The 12,227-nt window shown below is 37.0% G+C and overlaps 1 protein-coding gene across 1 annotated transcript in view; it reads right to left on the bottom strand.

Moving 5' to 3' along the window:
* Positions 1 to 12,227, bottom strand: part of LOC117532313 (ryanodine receptor 3-like) — a 323,993-nt gene that overhangs the window by 28,193 nt on the left and 283,573 nt on the right. The window contains 7 exon segments of the mRNA XM_034195633.1: positions 1,899 to 1,972; positions 8,452 to 8,528; positions 8,603 to 8,682; positions 9,687 to 9,786; positions 9,875 to 9,928; positions 10,001 to 10,052; positions 10,281 to 10,390. Coding sequence (XP_034051524.1) covers positions 1,899 to 1,972; positions 8,452 to 8,528; positions 8,603 to 8,682; positions 9,687 to 9,786; positions 9,875 to 9,928; positions 10,001 to 10,052; positions 10,281 to 10,390 — 547 coding nt within the window.

Raw genomic sequence — 12,227 nt, 5'->3', positions numbered from 1 at the left:
CTGCAGCTGTAGAAAATTCCTCTGTGATTCTGGAAGCAATTTGAGGTGTTTCCATCAGCCAAACTCAGAGCAAATGATTAATCCACTACAAAAGAATTATTTTATATGACGCAGCTTCCAGCAGCACAAAACGCAGCATCCACTGGAACACAGCGGGTCACATGGGCAATGAATTGCGTGGCAGTGCGGAGTTAAATGCGTGCAAATGTCAAGGTGCCTTAAGACATACAGTGCACAAGATTACCTGCATGACACATTTATGAAAACATGATGACACATAACAGACACACAAAACATGGAGAGAGAAAATGTTTCCTTACAGGGGTCATATTGTGCAAAATGTGTTATATAATGTGGTTATAGTCAGAGTGTTGGATTCTATTTTAATGTGCCACGTTATGCAGGGGTGTTTTATAGGCATATGAAGATTTTGTTGACTGATGAGGTGCAGCTGTTGAAGTCTTTGAGATGGACCTCACATGAAAATTTTTTAATGTACCACAACCAGCTGTCTGCACAAATTGATTAACTGTTTGCTGTCTCCTTAATTGCACTTTTGCTATCGTTCACACAGTGACACACCCTATGGACTCATAAGTGCAGTCTCTCTTTCTCTTCTGTGTCTTAGCGAGTGTTTGGAATGTGTTTTTTTTTTTTAATGCACAGGCATTAATCAGACATTATCAGCATCTATGTTATAGTCATATTAAAACACCATGAATCAATCAATTGCAATATTTGTAAGAAATACCATTTTGGAAAACAGTCTAGGAAAGAAAATGCGAACAGCAGCTGCCCCAGGAGTTTAAAAATCCACTGTACGCTCATAACAACAACAAACCTAAGCTAGCAACCAACTTTGCAATTGTCAACATGTTAGTAGTCCCATAATTTCTGAAGAATCACAGTTTGTTAAGGTCAAGGTCAAAGTGACTTTATTTGTACCCAATTAGGTATACATATTGACTGGTTTACAGTAACCCTGCATCAATCTTAGAACATTACTTTGGTCACTTTTTTTTTTTACTACTGATGCACTTGAAATTAGCATTATTATCACTTTAAAAAGCTGTATGAATAACATGAAAGACAAACAATACAATAAATAAAAGCTAAATAAATAACACTTGTACAACATAAATTCTGCAAGCCTATCTGTTAAGCTAACCAGGGCAAAAGTGACAAATGTTTACAATCAGCCAAACTAGCTAACATACAGCTTGTTTTTTAAAAAAGCTTTATTGAACAATTAACAACAAAAGCAGAATCCCCATTCGAATGCAAAACATTAATAATAACATATGTGGCAAGTTATAAAATATGTCTAACTACATGAATGTATAATATATAATTGTATAACTGGAATGTACAATAGAAGATATACCTTACTGAATTTTCATAATGCAATTTTAAGGTACAGGTGCCCTGCTGATTTACTTTTCAAGAAATTCTGGAAGAGTGATTTCACTAATACGAAGTATTTATCAAGAATGAGCAGTTAACTCACAAGATTGTTTTCTGTCATTGATTTAACATGACTTAGACTGTAAAACAAGTGAAAATGTCCTTTTAATATCAGTTTTAAGACCCTTGGTGGCCAATATTAGCTTCTTAAAATATTGTGTAATGTGACCCCTTTAAGGGCTGAATTTGTAGGACTGAATGAGACACATATCATGGTGCAACTAACACATTGTTGAGGTGGGACACAATAAGCAACCGTAAACACATGTGGCTCAGACCAAACAACACCTGAAACCTCTTGGTGTTGCTGTGGGGAAAAAAGTCTGACAGAAAATACAACTCCTCTAATCTGTTCCAATCTGAAATCAGAGTATCTTTTATTTCAACATGTACAGAAACAATGACTGAATGAGTATTCACGTGTTGTGACTTACTCGATCCCTCTTCAGTAACCATCCCGAGACCCTCTGCTTTGTTTTGCCTTTCAAAAGCGTTCAAGTCAAGGACGCTGATGGAAGGGGAAAAAGATAAAAAAAAATAATAAAGTTGTATTTATACATCACTGCAAGACATTTTCATGTTGTAGTTTTGTTTTTTTTAATTCTTTTCTATTCTATGAAAGCCATTGGAAATGCAAAGCAAATCTGGGGGCGCACATACTGACTGTTAACTTGGTGGACGGTTGATTAATCCAGTGAATCTGATTAATCCAGGAATTATTTTTCCCCCACATTTTTTTTTCCTTCATTGGAAGATTTGCAATTCATTTTTCAATATTTTATGGATTTTTTTTTTAGTTTTTTTTTTTATATGTTTTTTTTTTCTAAATATGTAAATGTAGAAGGCTAATATCTCAGAACAGGTAAGATTTGGTTTGGATTCAGATAATTCAGATTATATGGATCAAAATTTCTGTTTATGAAGTCTAACAACCACAGCAAGAAAACTGCAACAACTACTGACAACATAAATAGTATATATATTTGTTTGTTTGTTGTATTTTTGGGGAAGACCTGCGACTTACACTCCAGTGCAACCTATATACCAATAAATAAAATAAAAATTACACATTTCTTATTAATAACAACATCAACTTAATAAATAATAACAATGACTATTTATATCAGACTTTCCCGGTGTTGCAGACCAAACGGTCCGCCCCTAAAAATCAGTCCACCTTTTCCACCTTGTCTGAAACAGAGTCTCTTCACCCAAAGCAATCAAATGGATTCATGGGATTATTATTTACCATCAGATGATAAAGGTAGAACCTCTTAAATCATTCTAAAGTCAGTTTTATGCAGAAACTTGGCAAATTTTGCGTGACGCTTTGAAATGACCAACGCGCAGTGAACGCATCAACTAGCAGCTCGTTTAGCCGCGGCGCTCTGATCTCTTCATCTGTCTTTTATGATGAAATAATGCTGAATTTATGTGGAAATGATTGTTGTACAAAAGCTTTAGTTATCTGTCACTGAGATAGATGATGACTGGAGTGCAGTTTGAAGCAGAAACGAGACTTTAATCCGTGAACCACGGATTTTGCAGATGCAAAAGGTGGACTGATTTTTAGGGGGGACCATTTGGTCGGCGACACCAGGAATCAAAGCACTAAACAAAATAAACTCTAATAAGAAAAGAATAAATGCTAAAAAAATAAATAAAATATACTACAACAATCCTAAATAAAAGAACCAATAATACAGAACAACCAATAATTCCAGTGCAATTTATATACAGGTTTTTCCTCTTCAAGAGGCATTTGAATGAATGAATGAATGAATGAATGAATGAATGAATGAAAACTGTTTATTTCGAACATTTGATACAACAACAATTACAAGATAGATCAGTAAAGACAACAACAAAAAAGTTCCTACTGTGTACCCAACATGTCCGAAAAGGGGTAGGGTGAAGCATCAGCTTATTTATCCCTACCCCTTCTTCCCCACAACCAGTAATACCCTTTGCCACATATACACATAGATTCCTACACACCTAAACCGATATCAATATATATATATACATATACATACACATACACATATATATATACATACACACATCAATATACATACACATATATACACATATACATATATACACATATATATACACAAACATAAATATACACCTACACATACCTACTTACATACAAAATACTATATATTTACAAGCCGAAGCAAAAAACAAAACACCCTAACCCTCATTACCCTTCCTCCTCCCTATACCCAGAAAAAACCATATTTTTGTACCGCTGTTTGAACTGGGTCATGCTTGGACATTGCTTGAGCCCCACTCCCAATCTGTTCCACATCCTCACCCCACAGACAGAAATACAGAAACCTTTTAATGTTGTTCGTGCCCACTGATGCTTTAAATTAAATTTCCCCCTCAGACTGTAATCCCCTGATCTGTTAAAAAACATATTTTTAATATTTGCTGGAAGTAAATTGTTTATTGCTTTATACACAATTTGTACTGTTTGAAAATGAACCAAGTCTGTGAATTTTAAGAATTTGGATTGTAAAAATAGTGGATTTGTATGATCTCTATAGCCAGTATTATGAATAATTCTTATAGCTCTTTTCTGCATTACTGATAGTGATTGTGTTGTACCTTTATAAGTATTACCCCATACCTCTGCACAGTACTGTAAATATGGTAAAACCAGTGAGCAGTAAAGAATGCGGAGTGAGTTGTGGTCCAGAATATGTTTCGCTTTGTTTAGAACTGAAATGCTTCTTGACAGTTTACTTTGTATATGTTTTATATGAGTCTTCCAGTTTATCTTATCATCTATTATCACCCCCAGAAACTTATTTTCATGTACCCTTTCAATATCTACCCCCTCGACTTGTAACTGAACCTGTATGTCTGTATTACAATAGCCAAATAACATGTATTTTGTTTTACTTAAGTTTAATGATAATTTGTTTCTGTCAAACCATATTTTCAATTTTCCCATTTCTATACTGATCCTCCTCAGTAACTCCTGCAAATCCCCCCCTGAACAAAAAATGCTTGTGTCATCTGCAAATAATACTAATTTTAATATTTTGGAAACATTGACAATATCATTTATATAAATTAGAAACAGTTTTGGACCCAATACTGACCCCTGTGGGACGCCACAAGCATTGTCCAAGCATGATGATGTATATTCCCCCAACTTCACAAACTGTTTTCTGTTACTTAAGTAGCTTCTCACCCAGTGCAACACCAACCCCCTAATCCCATACTGTTCAAGTTTATTGATTAATATGTCATGATTAATTGTATCAAAAGCCTTTTTAAGGTCTATAAATATTCCAACTGAATGTAATTTGTGGTCTATGGCGTTTGTAATCTCCTCAACTGATTCTATTAATGCAAGTGATGTTGAACTATGTGCTCTGAATCCATATTGACTATCAGTAAGTAATTTATGTTTATTTATGAATTTGTCTAATCTATTATTGAATAACTTTTCTAATAATTTGGAAAATTGTGGAAGCAAAGAAACAGGTCTATAATTTGTGAAGTGGTGTCTATCCCCAGTCTTATACAGCGGCACAACCTTAGCTATTTTCATTTGATTGGGAAATTTACCGGTTTGAAATGATAAGTTACAGATGTATGTTAATGGTTCTACAATCCATTCAATGACCTGTTTTACCACCACCATATCAATTTCATTTAAATCGGTAGATGTTTTATATTTACAATTATTCACAATGTCTATAATTTCATTTCCATCCACTGCTGTGAGGAACATTGAACAGGGATTTCTTTCTATAAGATTATTATCCCAATCCTCAGATTGGGAATCAGGAATTTTTTCTGCCAAGCTTGGTCCAATATTTACAAAAAAATTATTAAAACCGTTGACTACCTCATCCTTATTTTCCTTCTTGACATTATTATCAATGAAATACTGAGGGTAACTCTGTTTTTTATTACCATTTTTGATAATGCTATTTAATATATCCCATATTCCTTTAATATTGTTTTTGTTATTATATAATATGTTACTATAATATTCCTTCCTACATACCCGTATAATATTAGTTAATCTATTTTTGTATTTCTTATATCTATTTTCTGCCTCTTTAGTCTTTAGTTTTATGAATTCTCTATACAGTGTATTTATCTTATTACATGCATTTCGTAACCCTTTCGTCATCCATGGTCGAGCTTGGATTTTTTGTTTTCTGTAGTCTTGTTTAATTGGACAATTTTTATCATATAATGATGTAAATATTTGTAAAAAAGTTTCATATGCACTATCAACATCACTTTCACTGTATACCTTTTCCCAGTTTTGCTCCTGTAAATCCTTCTTTAGTGTGTTCATGTTTTCCTCTGTCCGCACTCGCCTGTATTTTATTTTCTCCTCTGGCTGATTCCGCCGATGGTTTCTATTATAAACGATGAAAACTGGTAGATGATCACTAATGTCATTGATTAATAATCCACTCACAGTGTTATTCTCAATATCATTGCTGAATATATTATCAATTAAGGTGGCACTATGGGATGTAATTCTGCTTGGCCTGGTGATTTTTGGATATAAACTCATACTGTACATTATACTGATAAATTCATCTGTTATTTTATGCTTATTTGGATTGAGCAGATCAATATTTAAGTCACCACAAATGAACACAGTTTTTTGATTAGTTTTTGAGAACATTTTTCCCATACAGTCAGTGAATGTTTCAATACTAGATCCTGGTGCTCTATATATACAGCTGACTAATACATTTTTGCTTTTTCTTCACATATTTCAATAGTTATACATTCTAATAAGTTATCAATCACAGTTGTCATATTGTCTACTATTTTATAATCCATGTTCTTATCCACATACACAGCCACTCCTCCTCCACTCTTATTTTTTCTGTTTACACAATTAAATTCATATCCATCCAGTTCAAAATCCATTCCTTTATCTTCATTGATCCATGTTTCTGATATAGCAATTATGTTAAATATTTTTTTAAACTGACTTAAATATTCTTTAATGTTGTTAAAGTTTGCATATAGACTTCTGCTGTTGAAATGGATTATTGATAATTTGTTATCCGTTCTAATGATCCGATTAAACTGTTCATCTGTATAATAGCAACAACTGTCATTGATATTTGAGAAGAAATTATTGTCCGGGTCTATATCGTGCTCCAAGTCCAGTACATTGTGGTCTGTGTATTTAAATGTTCTCAGTTCTACTTTTCCATGATCAGCAATCCTTTGAGTTATATCCTTCTTGTCTCCAGATGTAGATGAATAGGTAGTAGATGAATAGGTTCCTCTGGTCTGTGTCATGGTGTTGTGATGTGTTTGTGTCCTCATACCTTATTGGTCATATCTGTCCAGATCCTCGCTTTAAGAAACACTATTGTTCATATTTGTCCAGCTCCTCGATGTTCCTTATTGCCATGACTTTTGCTTGTTCTGGTGATCCGTTCAGTTTGATGAATATTTTACAGTTTGAAGTCCATGTGTGCTGGATTTTTCCCTGTTTCTTCAAGAAGCGTGCTTTCCTGGCGATGTCGGTATTCCGTTTGGTGAGATGTTCATTGATGAATACATTTGTCCCTTTCAGTTTTCTTCCTTGTTTTAACAGTGCTGTTTTGTGTTTTCTGTTGATGAATCTCATGATGACGGTTCGTTTATCACCGTCATTTCTCCGGGGCAGAGGGTGGCACGCTTCAATGTTATTTAAATCCATTTCTATACCTTTAGATAGGAGGAAATCAGCAACCTGTTTTTCCACAGAGCTGACCTCCTGTTCACTGGGCTCCCCTCCGCTCTCATCTGTTACCGCCCGTGCGTAGGACCGTGGTTTGATATGAAGACCTGTGATGATGACGTCGTTGATTCTGGTGTACTGCTCCAATTCAGCCACTCTATTTTCCAGCTGCACCAGATGCCGGTCTTTCTCGGCATTCTGGAGCCGTAATGCCTTCACCTCCTCCACCAGATCCATGATTGATTTCTGTTGCTGCTTCACAACAGAAATCTCCTCTGATAGAAAGTCCAGAGATTTTTTAATATCGTCACCTTCCTCCGCTGTCAGAACCTTCTTAGGCCCCATGGTCGGCTTATGAGCAGCTTGTCGATCGCCGATGTTAACAGCCTGCGTTGTTTGTCACCGGGATGGATCTGCACTGCGCTGGTGCCGCGCGGCCTCGGTGTTTCCGCGCTGATGGATCCGCGGTGGCTGCACGAGGCCTCGGGGAAGCGGCACTCGTGACGCGCGGCTCTAATGACGCAGCGCGCGGCCTCAGTGAATTCACCACGTTGGGCCTCGGACGTTGTTGCTGTCCAGTCGCGGGGCTAAGTTGCCGGTTGAGGTGTCCGGGTTGGCAAACACCGGCGTGGCAGATGGCAACTACAAACACCACCTCTGAAAACTCAGGTACAAACTTTTTGCAGCTCGCTCTGACGACACGCAGCTCTGACTGATTGTGACTGACGCCGTACAAACCGTACAATCTCTCCCCGATAGTTGATTCCAACTCACCCATCATTTTTAACAGATGTGACTTTTCCTACCGTGCAACTTATAGTCTAGAAAATATTACACCATCGTTAATATTTACAGAGATATTGAAAGATAAATTTTGAAGCAAAATCTTGGATTTTTCTTTTTTATTTAAAAAAAATGCACTAGAGAATGGACACCTTTGAGTTTTGGTTTGCATTCAGTTACAAAGTGCACCTGAGATTGCTCACTCTCAGAGCAGTTCTCATGCTTTTATAGCTGTGTGCTTTAGGTGAAACCTGCCAAGCATGTCACATATCAGTTTGTTTGTTTATGCCAACGTGAAAGCTGCCAATCAAATTCTGCTTACAGATCAAACACTCGCTCCCAGTCCGGCAACCTAAAGAGTCTCAGTGCCGTTGCTTTCTGCCACTCTCGAGTCTCTGTGTATTTGTTGTAAATGAGCTAAATTATGATTTGCCTGATGACTCATGCACACAACAACATGGCTTCAATACCTGCAAGACATCATCAGTCCGGATAAACTTTTGAAAAAGCCAGCATCTCGTTTTTCCTTCAGGTAGTCCAGCATTTTCTGCATCAAGATACAATCAGAGTCAATAGTGGCATGAAGATGAAAACTAATTCTGCCCGAGGAGAGCTGAGTACCTGCTGAACGAGTATGTTTCCCCCGTTAAGAATGGAAATACCCAATTTGAGCGTGAAAGTCACCATAGCGCCGAGTCGACCTGTCGAGCACAAAAAACCCACCACGCCACGCTGCTGTTACAATCAAGGCAGGAGCATTATGTAGTACAGCAAATAACTGAAACAATACTTCAAATGGTGATAAAAGCACCAAATTTGGCAGAAGTACACCTTAGATATTACTCTTTTGAAAAAACCAACGAGCCACTTGAATTTTCAGTAGGCGGCCACGTAAGGGTCAGTTGAATAATTACATATGCGTCAAAATATAAAAATGCTCCAGTCATATTGAAAATGATACCACATTATTTGTCTGATTGTAAAGATTCCAAAAAGGTATAGTTTGGACTATCTATGACTGAATGTTATGGAGTTATGGGGTAAAAACCTTAAGAATGGTGAAAAAGGTCAATTTCAGTTTGTACAGGGATCAAAAATTAAAGTTGCTCCAATTTTAGTAAAAAATGGTGCAAATTGTTGATTGAGCTACTTGGATTAATAAATGGAATAGTTTTGACTGTGTTGAATGCTTGGTCTCTAAAGTAAAGGTCAAATAATGTTGGCGTCCATTGAATTCTAAGACATGTGACATATATTACCCCGTAAAGTGATAACTAAGCATGATACATGGTGCAAACTAGTCCTTTTTGAAACCCTATTAACTCAACCAATAATTTGCATCATCTTTTAACAAAATTGGAGCAACTCTAACTTCTGACCCCTGTACAAACTGAAACTAAACTTTGTCACCATTCTTATTGTTCTTATACCTTTTTGGAATCTTTACAATCAGACAAATAATGTGGTATAATTTTAAATATGACTGGAGCATTTTTATATTTTGACCCCTATGTAATTCTTCAACTGACCCCTACGTGGCCGCCTATTGAAAATTCAAGTAGCTCGTCAGTTTTTTCAAGAGAGTAATATCTAAGGTGTACTTCTGTCAAATTTGGTGCTTTTATCACCATTTGAAGTATTCCTCTGTAAATATTCTGTTATCTGCTGCACTAATGAAGGTGGAGATAAAGGGAAGGTCTCTTGCCTTTGCTGGCGCTGATCATCTGGAGAACCATCTCTGCAGCCCCGCGGTCATGCAGCCTCGCCTGCTGGTATAACATCTTTTGTTTCTCCATCTCCTTTTCCTGCAGGACATCATCACAAACACCACCGCTGGTTATGATTGGGTGCAAGTCGACCAACACAAGAGCATGCCAAAGACACCAGGAGCACCTCGAATGTCTTCTCTTTGCCCTCGTCTTCCTCTTCTTCACCTTCAGCACAGCTCTGGAAGACAATGCCACATCTGATGGAATTTGCTTCAAAGCATCAACAACAATAATTTTGAGGATGAAGTACCTTTGCCATCATATCTGCATATGCAATATACAACGGATCCTCCTCCAATGAGCTACAGGGGACAGAAAGATGAACATCTGCTTATTGCTTATGATCACTGCAGTGGTTGTATTTATAGTTATGAGGATGTACCAAACAGCACCTTCAAGTATAAAAATATGGCTACGATTTAATAGCACTCATTATAGGCTTAGAGGCCAGCCAAAGCCATAATCTAGCACAGACGGAACAAAGTGGGCCAGTACCAGGAGGCCACGTGTGAGGAGGCGAGAACATGTACCTGCACTCAGTCAGAGCGTTGTGGCTGAAATGCAGAATGAGCTGGTGAAGAGGGTCGGGCTGCTTTCGAACCTCCTCCTCTTCCTCCTCCTCCACTTTGGGCAGCGTTTTCTGGACAAAGTGTACAAGTCAAAAAATGTCCTGTAGCCATTCACGCTCAGTGCTGTGTTGGAGATTATTATTTTTTTTTTTCTGAAATTTCTGTCACTCAGCATAAATCCATAGATGACTCACTTGTGATTATAACGTCAACAGACGTGATATTGAGTTGCAGTGGTTGAATCACGAAAAACGTATCTTCAAATGACTATAAAAGTTATTTCAATTTATCTTTTGAAGTACAATCAACTTAAAATTTAACGGGAGCTTGAACTTTTTAAAGCTACAGTGTGCACAATTTAGTGCCATCTAGTGGTGGCATTGCAAACTGCATTATGCCACCATCTGTCACAATTTAGTTTCCCTTCATTTTTTTTTTGCTTCTTTCCCGATGGGGATTCATGCTCACTTGTCTTGTGATCCCCCATTTCCCAAAAATGAAAATTCTCAAACTTGTTAGCCTGCACTTGTAATCAGGAGACCGTGTATTTGGAAGCAACCACGGATTGTTTTTATATCTTCAGTCTTCTGGATGTGCTGTAAAATACTAAAGGCAAAGTAAATATATCCATTTTTGGTAACTGCATCAACATGGCAGCCTCTGTGAGGGGCCCGCCCCCATAGAGACATGAAGGACTCATGAAAACACATTGAGTCACTGTTGTAGGTAGCAGGTACTTATGAAATGCTATATTCCATTATACCTCCAAATCCTGCACACTGTAGCTTTAAAGTTAAAATAAAGTTTTTTTGTTTTTTTTTTACAGTTTACTGCAACCTGAGAAGGTTGCAATGTCAAAATTTGGATGTGTACAGGAGAACATGACGCTTACCTTAAGAGAATCAAGGTGTATAAAGAATAATATGGTAAGATACACTGATTACATGCAGAAAATGGGCACAGGCACATGCGCAGTGAAAAGTCCACATATGCACACGCACACTCATGCATGCAATCATCGGGGTTTAGCCACGTTCACTGGCGGAGAATGGAGTTAGGCGTGACTTTCTGCGGGACTGTGTTCTCCATCACAGTCTACATAAGCAGTTCCCAACCCGTTACCTAGGTAACAGTTCCCAACCTGGGTGGATGTAACCACTTGTATGTAAACTATTACTTACTGCAACCTTTCAGAATTTTTTTTTTAATTTCACCAGAAAAAGCTTTAACAATATTAACATGACATTAAAAATATTTCCTTTCCCGAGTTTGTAACTCCTACATTGAATAAAGTGCTACTTTGGATCAACTTAAAAAAAAAACTTGATGTAATTTGTTACAGCTAATTTTTTTAGTTTCTCACAATGTATATTTATGATTTTGTAAAGTGATTCCAGCAGATTTAAACTGGAAACCACAATTTTCCATTAGACCAATGTAAATAAGTACTTTGAATGAAGTGCACTGTGTTTCTCTTTTTTCAGTGTAGAGGGGTTTTTGACCCCCAGGTTGGAAACAAGTGGACTCACGATCGCTTTATGTCCGAGATTAGTCACGATCGCAGCAATGTTGGAACTATTTTCTTGTGGATGTTGTATCCACCTTCTTCACCTGTTAACTTATGTGTGTATTTTCTTCATCTGGTTGTGTGCCAAGGCTTGAATTTCAGTCAGTACAAAAATGGTGTGATTACAAAAAGGGCAAAAGGAAGGTAACATTTTATTCATTAAAAATGTATTTTCAATATTTGATTTAATGAAAATCTGGCTTGCAAGAGGAGAGCTGCTTCAGCCACCCTCCTCGCAGCACAGGTGGGTCTAGATGTTTGGTAACACATTGACTTGTTTGACTTGAGGTAATTATTACACATAAATGTCTCATGCCACAAAAAAATAAATAAATAAATAA

This window comes from Thalassophryne amazonica, chromosome 19 (genome assembly GCF_902500255.1).
Source record: "Thalassophryne amazonica chromosome 19, fThaAma1.1, whole genome shotgun sequence".
Classification (NCBI taxonomy): Eukaryota; Metazoa; Chordata; class Actinopteri; order Batrachoidiformes; family Batrachoididae; genus Thalassophryne; species Thalassophryne amazonica.
This window is presented reverse-complemented; position numbering and strand designations above follow the sequence as displayed.